The sequence below is a fragment of the Triturus cristatus genome, chromosome 1_2, assembly GCF_964204655.1.
Source record: "Triturus cristatus chromosome 1_2, aTriCri1.1, whole genome shotgun sequence".
NCBI classification, from domain to species: Eukaryota; Metazoa; Chordata; class Amphibia; order Caudata; family Salamandridae; genus Triturus; species Triturus cristatus.
The window spans coordinates 1086098525-1086116934 of record NC_140580.1 but is presented as its reverse complement, the minus strand read 5'-3'; the positions used below and the strand labels follow the sequence as shown (position 1 = coordinate 1086116934).

The 18410-nt window shown below is 43.7% G+C and overlaps 1 protein-coding gene across 1 annotated transcript in view; it reads right to left on the bottom strand.

Annotated features, from left to right (window-relative positions):
- The window catches only part of CAMSAP1 (calmodulin regulated spectrin associated protein 1), a 484517-nt gene extending 466687 nt beyond the window's left edge, over window positions 1–17830 (bottom strand). Inside the window, exons 1-2 of the mRNA XM_085613485.1 lie at window positions 17197–17830; window positions 13347–13509 (exon numbers count right to left, since the gene is read on the bottom strand). Coding sequence (XP_085469611.1) covers window positions 13347–13509 — 163 coding nt within the window. The 5' untranslated portion in view covers window positions 17197–17830. The remainder of the gene's footprint in view (window positions 1–13346; window positions 13510–17196) is intronic.
- Window positions 17831–18410: the final 580 nt, after the last annotated feature.

Sequence of the window (18410 nt, the reverse complement as noted above, 5' to 3'; positions counted from 1 at the left end):
CGGCGGACCAATTTGGCATCCCCATTGATGGTACAGACCACTTACTATCCATTTACGCAGATGACATACTCCTGTATTTACGAGATCTGACAGCGGCTAATACCCCTCTTCCCGAGATGTTTGCCAACTTTGAACGCCTTTCAGGTCTGGCTATACACCCTGGGAAATCTACCGCCTATTTCTTCCGGGAAACACTAGACCCAAATACCCTGCAGTTTGGTGATTACACACTACCAGTGGCCCCCACCACCTTTAAACATTTGGGCATTCATATATACCGAACGCAGACAGATCAAATTGACGGCAACATTGGGCGAGCAATAAAGGCCCTGCGCGCCAGTGTGGTCTTCTTGTCATCGCTACCTTTATTGGTGATGGGTAGAGTCGCCATCTCGAAGATGGTGCTATTACCTCGCCTATTATATTACTTTGTAAATTTACCCGTCATTCTCCCACTGTCCATTGTTAAGACACTGAATACTATACTGGTAAATCTCATCTGGGGCACAGGTCGCAGACGAATGAGCCTGCGGAAGCTTCAACTGAACACCCGAAGAGGCGGTCTGGGAGTCCCCGACTTCAGGGCCTACTACTACGCCAGTCAGCTCCAGTGGTTATCGTACTGGACTGCGGGAAAAAATCTGAAGGAGATTGGATTTACACCCCATAGATTAGACCGGGGTGAGCTGCACTCCTTACTATTGCCTAGGGCAAAGATCCCGGCGGATAGCCCTCCCCTATTGACGACAGCTCTACAATGCTGGAGAAAGGCATTATCATACACCTCCCCAGCGAACCCTTACGCACCGAACATTCCCCTCTTGGGGATCCCCACACCACAAGGTAGACTCACAAAAACCAGGTTGCGGGAATGGGCAGACACTGGGGTAGAAGACATCGGTGCTTTCTTCGGTGATAGTACCATGTTAGACCACGATCTTTTCCGGCAGTCTACAGGTGCACCACCACGCTTATATTTGTTACACGCTACTGTGTCCCACTATATTAAATGCGCCTGGGCCGCACAGAGGAGTGAACCCCCACAACATAATCTAGTACATCTCTTGTATTATATGGGGAATAGGGGACACTTGGTCCGATGGTTATATACCGGGATCCGAACACATGCAGCAGTCACACTCACGGCCCTTAGGGCGCGCTGGTCCAAGGACTCCAATATTGAACTTACTGATAAAGCCTGGGAATGTATGATTGAACACCCCAAAAAAGTAACACGCAACGGGAGACTGAAGTTTATCCAGATGATGATCCTCCATAGAGCATACATTACCCCTGGGAGGATTCATCGCATGTTCCCAGAATCCCTGCATCATTGCCCCCATTGTAAGGGAGATGAGGCAGACTTCCTCCATATGCTGTGGTCCTGTCCCTGCCTTAGTGACTACTGGGTAGGAGTCCGATGCGCTTTGAGTGAAGTCACACAAATCCCTATCCCGGACGACGCATTACATTGTCTCGCAGGCCTCCGCAGATGCACGAAAGTGCAGAAAGTACAGTTAAGGTTTTTACACTTGGCCCTTATCTTGGCAGTGAGAGCCCTTACCATGCGATGGAAGTCCCCTAGGGGTCCTGCGGCATCCGTGTGGCAGGCTGACCTGCTTCAGTGGGGGAGGGCAGAGAGTGCAGCTCTTCGCAGAGAGGAGGAGAGGGGGCTAAGGAAACAGCCCATCTCGATGGACTGGGAGGCTATGCTGCTTAAACTAGAATCACTCGACTTACGACCCCCGCAGAATACCTCAACCCTTTAGCACACAGAGCTCTTATGTGACTCTTTAACTATAGGTTTCGAGACCCAGACACATGCTTTCTAACCCGAGGACACTGCTGCCCTTCGAGTTCTATATCTTAACGTCATAGATTGATTGTTATGGAAACCGAAATAAGACTGACCAGGAGTAGGGAGTGGGTGGGCTAGGGAGGGAGGGGGACATGGTTAAATAGGTTTTCCTTGTTAATTGGACTATAATCGTTTTATATTGTCATTTTATGTAATCGGACTCTACTGTATTGGTATTCGCGACGCCACTGGAGATCATTATCCTCTATTTTTATCTTTCAATGAATGACACATACAGGAATTACATGTAATGTGTATAACGTAATTTCCTATAAAAACAAAAGACTGCCTCTGTAGGATGAATATTGCATTCCATAACTGTTTGAAGTCATTAATAAAGTGTGTTAAAAAAAAATAAAAAATAAAAAAATAATCAGACCAAGTCATCTTTCAAGGGGCTGGCTCAGGGACTATTCACTGCCAGAAGAAGGACTGATTGGGACACCCACACGGTCTGTGGCTCCCCACAAACAAGCAACCAGGGCCTGGATGCCTTAGCCCCTCACACCAATGATCATCCAGCACAGGCGGAGCTCCAACCCCTCCCCGAATCCAGCGATGACTCATTCAGCGAAATGTGCCCCAAACACCTAATGATTCATGTTCCCAAGAGGGAAATGACTAAGGTTCACAGTTTTGTTTACAATTCCCCCATCCCTTGATCGGCAACCCACCTGCTTGGCGACCTTCTTTACACAGTGACAGGCTGTCTTGTCGGTCAATGGGGAGTCGTTGGCAGCCGACCCTCGCTCTTCACCACAGGCACACCCCCCTATGGTGGTACACAGTTAAAATTCTAAGCCTGAATGTCCATGGACTCTCTCTTCTCTATGCTTTGAGACTCGAACTGTGAAATCTGCCTTATACGAGAAACAAACCTCCTCAAGGAGATTGGAAACACAAGCGATCCTGCTGGTCTGACCGCTAATACTTCTCCTCCAGACCAGAGAAAAAGGTAGGAGTGGCGATCTTACTTGCAACCCACTTCCAGGGTCAAGTCCTCCAGACACAGGCAGGGCTGCTGGGCAGACTCCTCTTGCAGACTTCCGGTGAACTGACACACTTTTACATTTGCCAACATTCATGTCCCTTATGATGACCAGGAGGACATCATCCTAAATGACATAGGACAGACAGGTGCTGACTATCTGTGAAGCAAACACACTGACGGGGGCGACTTTAACCTGGTCCCAGAAACACTCCTCGACCAGTAAACACACAGAATGGGACAAGTAAGGGCATACACTTCGACAGACCACCATTGGCTGTGGGAAATGGGGCTGGTAGACATGTGGTGAGTAGGCAACTCTACCATGAACGACTGGGCCCACCAAACCTATGCAAGGATAAACTATTTCCTGACATCTCCCCACTTCACAACAGCCACCGCTCATGTAGAAATAAGCACAGCTGCTCTGTCCGACCACTCTCCAATATCAATTACCCTGAACATCTCTGGCCCGCGCTCACCTCCCCACCCATGGTGCTTCAACCCCAAATTCCTGACCTACGAGTCGACATTAAAGGAAATCAGGGAAGCCCTTCACACTTCCTCAGCACAAATGACACCTTCAACCCCTCACTCGGGGATACTCTAAAGGCGGTCCAGATAGGCACCTTCATAGCCATCTTAGCCAGACTTAATAAGGATAGAACGGACAAGAGCACCGGCCTGGAAAACCAGGTGATGGTATTAGAGGAAGCCAACAAACAATCAGGCTCCCACAGAGTGAGGAGACCGCTCATGCCGGCTAGAAAGCTAATCAAAGCCCTCGAAATGGAAAATGCAGAAAACACTCTCCTTCAAACCAAACAGAAATATTATGCAGAGGGGTAATAAAGCAGGGCAACTCCTCGCTCACTGGTTGAGGGCCCAGACACACAAACAGAGAATAGCTGAGATTCAGGGACCGCAATGCCTACGTGTGCATCATGCTGCTCATATAGCACAGGAGTATGAGCACTTTTACACTGCTTTGTACTCGGCGGAATACCTCAATCATGAGGACACTGCAACCTACTGTACTCAAGCGCCTACAAAATGCATACCATTTGCGGATGCTCTTCAGCTGGAAAAGGAAATCCAAAAAGATTAGGTCTTTGCAGATATAGCAAGGCTTCAAGTTGGCAATCCGTCTGTCTCCTAAAAATGTCCCCGCACGTAAACTATACCCATTACCTAACACCTAAAGTCCACCGATCCTTCAACCCTCAAAGCCCTTTCAAACCATAAACTCCACCCATTCCTAATCCCCAAAAACATCTCACCACACCTAACCTCCACCAATATGACCCCTAAACTCCACCCATCCCAGAAAGCCCTTTTTACTCATAAAGTGTACCCATCTATTAATGTAAAAAACCCTCACCAACTCTAAACTCCACCTACCCTTTCCTATGCCTAAACTCTATCCATCCCTGAACCCTTAAAATTCCACACCACCCCTAAACTCTACTCACTCCTAAACTATTAAAAAGACCCTCACCACCTCAAAATAAACACCCATTCATGACACCTAAAACTCACCACCTCTACACTCCATTGCTGAACCCTAAAAACCTTTCCTGTAAACTCCATCTATCCCTGAACCCTTAAAACACCACACTACCCTAAACTGCACCCATTGCCGAATACTAAAAACCCTTTATCACTTCAAAACGCTACCCATCACTGAACCTTAAAAATACTCACCAGCCCTAAACTCCACCCATCTACAAAACCTAAAAAAGCTCAACACCCTTACTACACACTGAGCCCTAAAAATCCCTCACCACCCTAAACACCACCATTTTGAACCCTAAAAACCATTCATCACCCCATAACATCACCCATCACTAAACCCAAAAAACCCTCATTACTCCTAATCTTCACCCAATTGTGTTTGGATGTTTATTATCTTTCCTTTACTATTAATCCTTTAATGTTGTGTTTCTTTCCCTAAAATGGTCTTTCCTTAAAATTGATTTTTCGCAATTTGGTTTCCTCCAAAGTGGTTTCTCAATATTCATTTTCCCATTAATTCACATACTTCACTATACAGAGTCTACACTCACTGTCCATCTTCCATTAGATGGAAATTTGAAGCATTGAGGCTTCAATAATCAAACAGTACTGTATCTGCTAATCCTTCTATTCGTTTTCTCCTTGAACATCTTGCCGAGGATCCAAAGCTCTCAAAACCTCTCTTCGTCATTGTAAAATAATATCCACCAACACCTTAAAATACCGGCCTACTATAGCCCGAGTACGAGATCCAGAATGGAGAAGAAAGCTCTCCATGTTCATGCAATTTAAGCAACTCTAGATGTTTTACTTCCTTTCTTTGCTAGTTCTATAAGTGACTTTTAAACATAAGACAACCAGTTAATTCTCAGATAAGTGGAGAGCATCCTATTAGTTTTGGATAGTTTAAAAAACAGACAGCTTGGAAAACACTTCCAATTAAAGTATTACATCCGGGATGGTAGTCTCCAATTTACGCATCATGATCACCACATTATCAGCAAAGAGGCTAGTTAAAGTAAATCGAAATTGTACCCTTTATGTTTTGGTTCCACGTAAACTTCTTTGAAAATAGGCAGCTGTCTAATTTAGTGTCCTTGCATTCTAAATATTAAACCTACAAGCTGACATTTTCAAGAACAGTTACCGCTCCATACTTCCATTCACGATTCCAGTTTACTGCGACCCCTCACCACCCACAATTATCCGGCTACTCTAAGTTACAGACGTTCCTTTTTCACTTCAAACTACCAACGGCATACCCAAAGCTATGTACTGGAGCACACATGTCCTAAAGTTGAATAGGTGAAAAGCTCAAACAGAAGATGCGCACTCAGTTTTTTTCAGGTTGACAATGTAGGCAAACAATCGGTGCAAGACGAATAAATCCCCCTGAGTGGGGAGTTCAAATGTATGAAAAGTAAGCACGATCCTGATAGGAAAATGTCACTCGTGTTGCACTCAGTCTCAGAGATAAAAATCTCTTTTGGTGAATTAAACCAAAGGAATCGTGGTATTCAAACGTAAATTCGGTTTATTAAACCCATTTCTTCAATGTGATTTCACAAAGTTGTATTCATTCATAATTGATAAATCATTAATCCAACTGCCCAATGCATTTCGGGCTTATTGAGCCCTTCTTCAGGGGTGGCGCTCTGAAAGGATAAGTTCAGGAGTCAGTCTTGGTATGCATTGTCAAATTTAAATTAAATAGAGTGAAAAAGCTTAGTTGGGAGAACGCGATGCTCGAGGGACCTGAGAGTGAAGTTACTAGCAATTATGCCAATAGTATCTAAAAAGAGCGCGAGTAGTGCTTGCGCGGTGAATCACCGTTAATCGTGAGTAAAGTGGTAGTGTACATAAGACGAATACCCAAATGTCAAATGGTTCTGGGGATCACAGAATTAATCTCCTTGCTGGTTTAGCAAAAGGACTCGCTTATGGATCGTAAAGTGAAAAAGCGTCACCACGTGTGTCAGATTTTAACAGTAGCGTCGATTCAAGTTTATAAAAGCGTGTCAAAAACGGGAAATGTGTGGTAAGTACATGCGGGGTAGAAAATGAAACAGACTGGGTAAAGAGTAAAACAGACTGTGCACCCTAAAATTATTCACAGATAGCGTGGATTAGATTTACGGTTAGTGATGGTGGTTAGCAGATCTTCATGGGGCCGGAAGAACCGTTCCCGTGTGCTCCGAGGAGTGTGGATGATCGTAATCATGTGATGTGACAACACGTGACTAAGTAGAAACGCGAGTAGAGTTGGGAACTACAAGGAGGAAAGACTCGTAGTTCGGGGGTGATTGCGGATCCGCAGGGCTATTGGTGTGAGGTATATGTGGATAAGATGCATGGTGGCGCAAATTAGTCCGGGATTACAAGATAAAAGAACGATAGTTCCGATAAGAGAAATTAGTGAGAGGTAATGTGCGGTTAAAGAGAATCTAAGAAAGTTATCAAGATGATAACTAAACAAATATCAAGATGCATGTAGTATCAACAGACTGTAAATCCAACAATAATCAATTGTCATATGCGAAACATGCGTTTTTTCAAAATAGAGAAGAAAAATGTTACAAAGTTAATAAACGGTTTCAGCATAAGAATTCAATGTGATACAAGGTTCTAGAATGTCCAAAACAACATAAGGATTCAATGTGGCACAAGGTTTTGTTCCCACTTATCATTCGAATCAACTTGAGACTGAAATCAGTCTTTTCTAATTTATGCGCTCGCTGAGACTGCAGCATTACTTTCGTAACATTTTAAACATCCCAGACATGCCACGGAACAACACCCTAATGGGACTCCGCAATAACAGTACCTTCACAGCACCCATGAGTCACAAAGTACTTGATGCTTTCGAAACCATTGTCAACAAAGATCTCAAGAAAATTGATTATCACAACAAAAAAATCCACGGTAACATAACCAAAAACAATATGCTTTAAAAGAACTAGCCAACAAACAAGAAATTACCATACGTCAAGCTGACAAAGGAGGAGCACTAGTAATTATGGATACTATCTTTTACAATTAAAATGTCAACGATCATGTTAAAGACTCACAGACATACATGCCTATACCAACGGATCCCACCAATGAATTTCTTAACGTGTTGAAAGCTATTGTGAACACGGCTTTAGAACAGGGAGCCATCAATGATGAAGATAAAAAATACTTGATCAAAAACAACCCATCAACACCTTACATCTACATGCTCCCTAAAGTGCATAAAAACGCCACAAAACCACTATTCAGACCCATCGTGTCCACAGTTAACTCATTACATGAACCCGTTGGGAAATATTTAGATAAACATCTGCAAGCCTCCGTTCAGTCTATGACTACCTACATCAAGGACACTACTGATTTCCTCAATATTCTAGAGTCTACTCGTGATCTGATAACCATAGATACCACTCTATGCACCATCGATGTAAAATCACTTTACACTTCCATACCGCATGACAAAGGGATTGAGGCAATTGAGTCATTCTTAATGACCACAGATAAACCAGAGAATCGCAAAGTATTTCTAATGGAACTCTTGTACTTTACTCTTTACCATAGCTACTTTGAATGGGCAGGAACTTTTTACATCCAATGTTCAGGTACTTCCATGGGCAATTGTGCCCATCCGACATACGCGAACCTCTACATGCATCGTTTTGAATTGGACAACACCTTATCTCAACAAAATTGGACAAGACACCTTACCCTTTACAAAAGGTACATCGACGACATTTTCATCTTATGGAATGGGCCAACTAACCTCCTTGAATCTTTAATTGAATCCCTGAACACAGTAGACCAACGCATTCAATTCACTCACTGCATAAACAAAGAATCCATAACATTTCTGGATACCTACATCACCATCAATCAAGGACACATCACCAGTCAGGTATATACAAAACCCACTGATCGAAATAATCTCCTGCATTTTCACAGCTTCCACCAACCATCACTTAAGGAACATCTGCCTTACTCCCAATTATTGAGACTAAAAAGAATTTCAAGCACCAATGATCTTTTTGAATCCAGCAAGCTCACCTGTATCTCTAAGTTTGAGCAACGCAAGTATCCTACAAAAATTCTTGATAACGCCATTCTGAAGTCAGACAAATCTACACGACAAATGCTACTTTCACCGAAACTATCAACAATATCAGACCAGAGAATGACATTTGTATCCAAATTCTCTACACAAAGTTTCAATATAAAAAAAACCATATTGAGATACTGGCCAATGTTAAGCGCGGAAGCGGATTTCAACAACATCTTTGAAATACCCCCAAGATTCGCGTATCAAAGATCACGCAATTTCAAACAAATCTTATCCAAAGCTGATGAATCCACCACAAGCACTTTCAAGGGTACTTTACCCTGCCTTAACTGTGGTAACTGTAATTCTATTATCAAGGGTACCACCATTCAACATCCTTCACAAGGCAAACCGATTAAACTTAAAGTTACAGCCACATGTAACAGCCAGAACCTTATCTACATGCTGAAATGCCCATGCGGCCTGGTCTATGGGGGCAAGACTGAGAGAAAGATTTGTATAAGGATCAACGAACATAAAAGTAACATACGCACACAGCAGGCTAAATCCCCGATTGCAACTCATTTTCATCAACACAACATTTGTCAACTGCGATTCCTTATTCTTGAACAGATCCCTTATCTCAAGGAACGAGACAACAGTAAATATTTATTACAAAGGGAAATATTCTGGATTCACAAGCTCAATTCCACACATCCGAAAGGTCTTAACGAACGCTATGACCTTGGCTGTTTTTTGTAACTAAGGCCTTCATCCCACACACAAGTTGGAGAATCGAACCATTACCCTGTTTTGGATATCCTAAAACCTTGTGCCACATTGAATCCTTATGTTGTTTTGGACATTCTAGAACCTTGTATCACATTGAATTCTTATGCTGAAACCGTTTATTAACTTTGTAACATTTTTCTTCTCTATTTTGAAAAAACGCATGTTTCGCATATGACAATTGATTATTGTTGGATTTACAGTCTATTGATACTACATGCATCTTGATATTTGTTTAGTTATCATCTTGACAACTTTCTTAGATTCTCTTTAACCGCACATTACCTCTCACTAATTTCTCTTATCGGAACTATCGTTCTTTTATCTTGTAATCCCGGACTAATTTGGGCCGCCACGCATCTTATCCACATATACCTCGCACCAATAGCCCTGCGGATCCGCAATCACCCCCGAACTACGAGTCTTTCCTCCTTGTAGTTCCCAACTCTACTCGCGTTTCTACTTAGTCACGTGTTGTCACATCACATGATTACGATCATCCACACTCCTCGGAGCACACGGGAACGGTTCTTCCGTCCCCATGAAGATCTGCTAACCGCCATCACTAACCGTAAGTCTAATCCACGCTATCTGTGAATAATTTTAGGGTGCACAGTCTGTTTTACTCTTTACCCCGTCTGTTTCATTTTCTACCCCGCATGTACTTACCACACTTTTCCCGTTTTTGACACGCTTTCATAAACTTGAATCGACGCTACTGTTAAAATCTGACACACGTGGTGACGCTTTTTCACTTTACGATCCATAAACGAGTCCTTTTGCTAAACCAGCAAGGAGATTAATTCTGTGATCCCCAGAACCATTTGACATTTGGGTATTCGTCTTATGTACACGATCACTTTACTCACGATTAACGGTGATTCACCGCGCAAGCACTACTCACGCTCTTTTTAGATACTATTGGCATAATTGCTAGTAACTTCACTCTGAGGTCCCTCGAGCATCGCGTTCTCCCAACTAAGCTTTTTCACTCTATTTAATTTAAATTTGACAATGCATACCAAGACTGACTCCTGAACTTATCCTTTCAGAGCGCCGCACCTGAAGAAGGGCTCAATAAGCCCGAAATGCATTGGGCAGTTGGATTAATGATTTATCAATTATGAATGAATACAACTTTGTGAAATCACATTGAAGAAATGGGTTTAATAAACCGAATTTACGTTTGAATACCACGATTCCTTTGGTTTAATTCACCAAAAGAGATTTTTATCTCTGAGACTGAGTGCAACACGAGTGACATTTTCCTATCAGGAACGTGCTTACTTTTCTAAAGTTGAATAGGCCCACTCTATTATCTTCGAAGCTGCTGTGCATAGTCTCTACTCCTTTGTTCAAATTACCATAAACTGCTTCAATCTGACAATTAATCTCAGGATCAGGCCTACAAACCCAGATTCCAAGCTTACTGAAGCAATAAACAAAATACATCTTTGGCATCTCCCCCTAATGCATACATTTCTTTAAACAACCATGTAATCTGTTTTGGTAAATAAAAGAACAATAAAGTGTGTGTTTTTTTTTAAATGTTTGTAAAGTGATCCAATAAAAACACAATGAAAAAATCTCGTAAAACAAAAGTTAAAATTTATCAATGATACAAAAACAAATTCAAATCAGCTGTCGAGTCGATCAATTACATTTATATTCATTCGAAAATGCACTTATTTCAGTAAGACATTTTCCATCTTTTACAAATTTCCCTGAAAACTCAGTTTTATCTCTCTCTGGTGCACCAACAACTGAAAAACAAACTGATGGCATTGTGGTCGCTATACTGGTCAAACGACTAGTCTAAAGCTGCATTCCGCCGTCCTTAGCCAAACCAACAGGTTGCATTTATTCAAAATACAAAACCTCACTCAGATCCATTCACACAAATCCCTTCTTAATGACTGCTAACTGGAAATACAATCCAATCCAAGGGTATGTGAGAATCTTTAAAGAACAGAATGCCAACCCTCAACTGCATCTCACAAAAACTTCAAGTGCCAATATGCCAAGCATCGTGCATCCTGCTGGTTTGCTCAAGATGTCAGAAGTAAACACATCTTTATTTTTATCTGTGGAAAATATTAAATTAGAATAAATTAATCACTAGGATATGGCGACTCTGCAGCTCGTGTGACAACAGCACAAACGAACAGCTTGTCAATGGCGTGGTCAATCTAGCAATAAAAAACGGCTGGTGAAGCAACAACAGGGGCCGCAGCTGCTCAGGCAGGAATTACATTTTGTATGTTATCATTTACAAATAGCAATAACTAAGCACTCCCCTGCTCTAAGATGATTTAAAACAAAATATTTCATATCTATCAAACATGTAGGGACTACATGCAGCAAAATAATGCATATTTCACATGTAGAAATAACTAAGACCTCTGTTGCTCATGCACTAAAGTAATTTCCTAGTTAACATTTAACGTATAGCAGTAGTGATGGCCTAATTTTGACATGCAACAGAGGAAAGTCTTTGAGTATAACTGACCAGTAGCAAAGCCCAAGGCCACTACCAGTCATGTAGTAATTTAATAAACTGGAACTCACATGAAGCAATAAATTTGGCCTCCGCAAGTAATTTCGTAGATCAACTACAGCTCAGTGTAGTTTAGCGATACCATAGGGGCATCCCCATTGGTATCGCTTTGTTCGCTCTAAGTTGGCAGGGTATTGCCAGACGCGAGTCCCTTGCTCACTTTGCCACTGGATTCAAGATAGCCTGGCTGATGAGGGTTATGAAACCGAAACCAACCCCAGGATGCTCGTTTCCGGTCCAGGGAAAACATGGCTTGGCAGTTCGGGCTGGACTGTTCCCATGAGGCACAGGGTCAGACTGATATGCATATGGCCATGTCTGAACTCGTGTGGTGGAGTGAGCTAAAGAATGATGATGGATTAAACCCAGATCAGTTGACGGGGGGGGTGTTTGATTTGCTCAAAGACTCCGTCCATCATCCCCTTTGGTATCGCAGTGTAGTTTAGCAGCTTCTAAATCATGTGAAGCAATAACTAAGGCTTGAGGACCAATGTAATTAATGGTGCAGGATTTAATTCAACTGTAAGAACTGCAGCCATTGTTGCAGAGGCCAAACAATTGTATGTGAGAAATCATCTGCAGCTAATGTGGTCATTTAGGAGGCTGTAACACACATGTCGCACTAATGAAGCCCACCAGTGATAATAAAGTATTTTCTTAGGTTGCCCCATGACAATAAGTTGGTTATACTCAACCGTCATCAATAATGAAGCCCTATTCTGGCCATGCAATAATTTTGCAAGTTATAGCCCACCTTTACCATAACTAAGGCCTCCGTTTGTCTTTTAGCAATCTGTAGGTTACATATAACTCATTTAGACAAATAATGAAAAGCTTTGCCTGACATCAGTTATTTTTTAAGTTATAATGTTCCATTAAAAATGCTCAAGGAAACTGCTGGACGTTCATTCCATGGGTTATAACCCACCTTTACCAACAAATAAAAATGCTGTTCATGCAATAATTGCTTAGGGAATAATCAACCCTTATTAATAACTGAGATCAATACTGCCTAATCAGTAATTTGGAAAGCCAGAATGAAAGTTGCCTATAATACTCAATCAGTGGCTTCACGGATTTTAAATCAGCCATAGCAAAACTTGACATTTGCTGCTCATGTATTAACTTTTTTTTTACTGACATCCTGCAATATCGAAATGAGGGCTCTCCTGTTCATGCAATGATCCCACATATACTGCTGCTCATACAGTAACTTCGCAGATTAGAATTTACTACTTGCAATAAGGGCGTGAGCTTCCCATGCAGAGAAGGTATTTTGTGGACTGTAATTCACATGTAGCAATAACCGAAGTCTGAGCAAGTATTCTTGTAGGTTAATTATTCAAGTGTTGTGTTATGCCTTCAGTGTGCTAAATCGCATAGCAAACATTTCGAAGCAGGGGTTAATTACAAAGCATTACATAACCAGTGGTTAGACTTTCATGCCCTTCCCAAGGGACATCAGGCAATGATCTATTAAAATGTTGCTCTCAAACATGCAAGATGCCCGGAGCGAAGAACGACCAATGCCTCTGCAACCAGAAAGAAGAAAGTGCTCGAGAACAAAGACTGTTTTCCGGTGAGTCCTTACCAAGTCCATAGGCTTTAGCGCAGATCCACTGCAAATTTGCTGCAATTTTGGCCCTGAAAGAATCATACAACTCCAGGGGGGCAATCTCCACGGCGCATTCTGCCAGAGAATCCATGTTTCTTCTCGTGCTTTCGCCAGAAGCACACAAGTCCACGTCCACCATCTAAAAGAAAAGCAATTAATAAATCAGCTCGGATGCACAGTCGTGAAACACCGCTACACCCAGGACGCCACTTGAGCTCCAACAAAAGGCCTTGCTTGACATACTTTGTTCTACATCACCATACTCCGCAAAGGCCGGGCAGGGGTTACACGTCGATATCTGAACACTGTGGCCTACATTTGAAGTTAAAACGCAGCCCACCGCATAAAGAGGGAGATTAAAAAACGTGTCAGCTATTAAAACCGACAGCGCACCTGCCTCGCCTTTAATCCCTTTCAAGGAAGGGAATCATGGCTGTAAGATCTGCTACCCGTGTGTGTTCAGCATCGTGTGAAATGAGATCAGGAGCGCGCAGCACTCCAAAAACATCCTCAGACTGTCAGAGAAAGGGCTGCTTGGCAGCACCGCCCACTGTGGATGCTCAAGGGTCATAAATCTGCCGCTTTACGGCCAGACCGCGGCAGCTTTGTGCGCACATTGATGCTTTGCAGCGTCAAACACTGGGCTTCATTCGTTTTTTGAAATCGCGGTTCAAGAAATAACTATAAAAAAAAACCGCCCATAATAAAAAAAGGTGATTATTACAGATTAGTATCTCTATGCTACTTCTCCCATAATAAAGGCATCACAGTTAGCAAGGGAAGGGTGGGGCTGGGGCTGTAAACACCTACGAAATGCCGCCAGGGGTTTCCCCAAGGGCTGTGCATTAAGAATAGCAAAGAACCGGAACTGGGGGGATGCCTCCATAAAGGGGCGGGGAAGACGTCTGAAAATTACAATTTGCTGTTCGGTGCATGGCAAACTCATTATACATAACATTTTAATGTAAGGAGAAAGCAAGTCAGCGTACACCTCTACAGGGGAGCCCTGTCCTGTACGAAGGAGGGAGGCTGGACACATTTACAAGAACTCTTTGGCTTGCAAACAATGCCACCCTGCCTCGGGTGCCGCCCATCCTTGGGCACTGAGCTAATGAAATAAGACACGAGGCTACCGGAAGTGAACAGAGAACGCAGCGCCCACTGTGGATGAGGACAGTCCATGTGTTACCTATAGCAACTGGCAAGTCGTTCAACCTAGAAGGGTCACCTCAGGCAGGGTACCACGGGCAAACGGGGCACTTTTTCTACCAATGTAGCAGGGACCGGGGCAGGTCACAGCTTCTGCTAGGAGGCTGGGGGCACATGGCAAATCTGAACCCGTCATTCATACCGCGAAGCCCTACAAGGTCTCAGGCGCATGGCAAGCCACCAGACATTCTGCTAATGTTCTACAGCGTATCTATGGGCGACCTGGACTGATCATACATGGTGTTCACATAGCACAATGTCTGGGCAGTACGGACAAGGACTGGACACATACTCGGCGCGCAGTACAAGGTCTGACGTGTACTAGTCACACATACTGTTCATGGGCTACATACATCGTCTGGTCAATTTAGACATGGAACGGTCGGTCGTACATATCGGTCATACAAGTTAGGGCCCGAGCACTAATGGCATGATCATAGGTCAAGCTCATTGACCACTAGGTCTGGACAATACTCACATCATAGACTGGTGATACATGCTGCTCATGCCCTTCTGGCTCCGGACAGTAGCTGTGGCCTGGTGATGCTCATGCATGTACATCGGGACATTACTGACATGAAACGATGATACGTAAAGCTCCTGGAGCACTGGAGTTTGGGAATACTGACGTGGAATGGTGATACATAGTGCTCATGCACCTCTGGCTAGTACTGCCATGAACTGGCCTTACATGCACCACTGGGTCTGGGCAGTACTGACGAGGAATGGTTCAACATACCACTCATGCACTTTAGGGCCTGGGTAGTACTGACGTGGAATGGTCAAACATACTGCTGATGCGCACCAGGGCCTGGGCAGTACTGAGGCGGAATGGTCCTATCTACTACTGGTGTACTTCTGGGCCTGACCAGTACTGACGTAAAATGCTCATACATACTACTAAAGCACTTCAGGTCCTGGCCATACAGACGCGGAAGAGACATAAATACATGGCGCAAACATACTGTAAATGTCCTAAACGGTCTTGGCAGTACAGGCCAGGACTGGTCATAAATATTGCTCATGCATGCAAAGGGCTGAGCAGCATAGATGTGAACAGGCAACTCGCACTGTTTATCTCTTATGGGTTATAGGCAGTTTAGTGATGATCAAGATGAACACCATACACATGAACTGGTCATTCAAATTGTTGGTCTATGAAGGTGCGTTGGCAACACCAACCTGGACAAGCCATACAGTACACTCTTCCACTCCCGAGAAGGAGAAATTATCGGTTCATGCATACTATTCATGCATTAGATGTGAATCAGCCACATCCTGAGCATACTCTGACACCTTATAGCTGACCCAGTCATGCATTACACTATCTGAGCAGGCGTACGGTACATTCGGCCCATGTCCTAAGGGCTCTTGTGGGTGGTTCTGTTTTTAATCCTAATGTAAAACATCCTGGCACACAAACTACATTTCGATAGGCTATCTACTAGCCTCTGTTATCTTACCTAATTATTGTGAGTTAAAAGCAATAAAATGAGGAACTGATGGCGTATAGGGCCACATTTGTAGAAAGAAACGTAACATGGTTATTTTTCAGTCCATTAAGTTGCACAACGGAGTAGAAAAGGGGATGGCCTTTCAAATACTTCTGCATCAGGTAAGATTTATACGTTGACGTTTTATGGCTAAGTTAACTATAGCTCAGCTTTTGGAGACCAGACATATGTGCATGGATGATTAGATCTCAGAATTAAGAGCCAGCACAGCTAGTCCTCAAGTCAAACCTCCCCAGGAACTAAACTATATCAAGATCCTTTGATGAACTGATAAATACGACCAATGTAAGTCTTTATTTTCCCCACCAACTTAGGCATTCTTGCCAATTGTTATTACACATTTGTAGACCCAATTAAAGGCCTTTTACCCCCACCACTTAAGTATACCTTCAATAGAAATATGCGCCAATAGCTCTTTTTTCTGGGGCACCTTGTTTGCAAATCCCTTTTTTTACTTTTACAAACTATAATATTTCCAGCCAATTAATTCTGTCGAGGTAACTAAGAAGTCAACTGCCGGAATACATTCGTCTATCAGAAAATATTAGAGGCTGGAATCATGGTGTCCTGGTCACTGGGATCTTACAATCACCCTAGTAGATTGACCTTACTTATCTCAGCCAATGTACTACCATAAAGCAGTTATTGTGGCACCTACGGCGAGCTCAATTACTGCCTCTACTTAAATTGCCTATACCTTCTGATCCTTAGAGAAAGAATACCACCACTAATTGAGGTACTAGTTCCCTTTTACCACTTAAGTTTTTATGGCCAATGTCGACCCTAATTGAGTGTGATGTCGCCTTTGGCTGTTAACCAGGACCAGTAAAGACACCAGTGTAAAGTCACTACTTGCCTTGGCAGTCGTTATCCTACGTATAATGCTCCTAAATTACATGTATTACTGGCTCTACTGATTCAGTACAGCCCCACTTCCTTACGGGATCCACAAGAAACCCCAAAAGAAGGGCTTTGTCATTCATTATAACCCAATTCCATCTATGACGTTGCTTAAAGAACATCCCTTCCCACAGGCCTGGGATCAATAACCACGAGAGGCAAACCATCAATACAAGACGGGAGGGAGACTCCGGCAAACCCACCTTTCAAGGCTCCTCCTGCAGCAGGGAGACAGATGGGGATTCAAAACATAAATAAATACACAAGGTCAGCTTTGGGGCGTCTTCCACTCGCGGGGCTAGGGAGGAGGGTGTCGATGTGCTTCTCTTCCCCGGTGTCTTCCTTCTCTCCGCCGCCGGGGCCTACATGACACCAAGCCACGAAGCGCAACGCGATCCCAGGTCGGAAAAATAACACCAGTACGATGAAAAATTAAAAAAAAATAAACAAAAGAAAAATATAGTCAGCAAAATGCAATCCACCAAACGCCAGAATCAGTTGCGGGTCCCCGTGAATGAATGGCTGCCCCCGGCCGCGGCTGGTCCCGGGCCAGCGGCTTGTCAGCGTGGCATGGCGCCGGCGCGAGGCCGGGGATGCGGGAGCGGCCTGTCGGCCGCCGGTCTCTCCGGGCGTTCTGTCTTGTGCAGAGCCCCCGGTTTCGACGGCCTGTGTGTGCGTCCCTGCCGCCTCCTCCTGCTCCTGTTGTAGCTGGTGGCTGCTGCCAGTCCGTTGGCGGTGGGGTGGGAGGGGAGGGGAGAGAGTGGGCCTAAAGTGCGCAGGCGCGGCCTGTGCTCTGTAGAGAAACTCCCGGGGCAACTGTCAACTTGAACCGAGCCCAGAGGCAGGCGGGGAGGAGAGCCGGGTGAGAGGAGTGCGCAGGAAATGCACACGGGAACACCGGCGGCTGCAACGTAAACAAAATAAAAGGTGTTTCTGAAATTACGTTCTGATGCGCGTCAAGTCAACTGAAGTATATGAAGGAGCAGAACCATTCAATTTTAGGACCATTAAAAAAAAATACTTCAACTGTAGGTTGTTGATTGCCTTAATGAACTATCTGTCGCGCCAAAGCAGTTCAGTGGGGAATTCATTTCTCGCCACAAAAAAAACATGGTGGATGTTACCAAGAATGTCATAAAAGATAACCCGCTATGTTCTGCACCTGCCTAGCTAGGTTCTCAGAAATCTAAAATTTCAGAGAATACATTGTCATGAGAGAGCATTAAATAAGCATCAATGATCACATTACAGGAAGCGCCACCACATGACTTTTGAACCAATGGCATCACAGACAGTGAAATTACCCGGAAGTAACTCCACTCCAGTACCCTTGCAAGCAGTGCATTCAACTTTCACCAGGTTTGACCTGTTTACAAATAATTTTCGCAAACGTTGCAAAGCTAATTATGTGCTACAC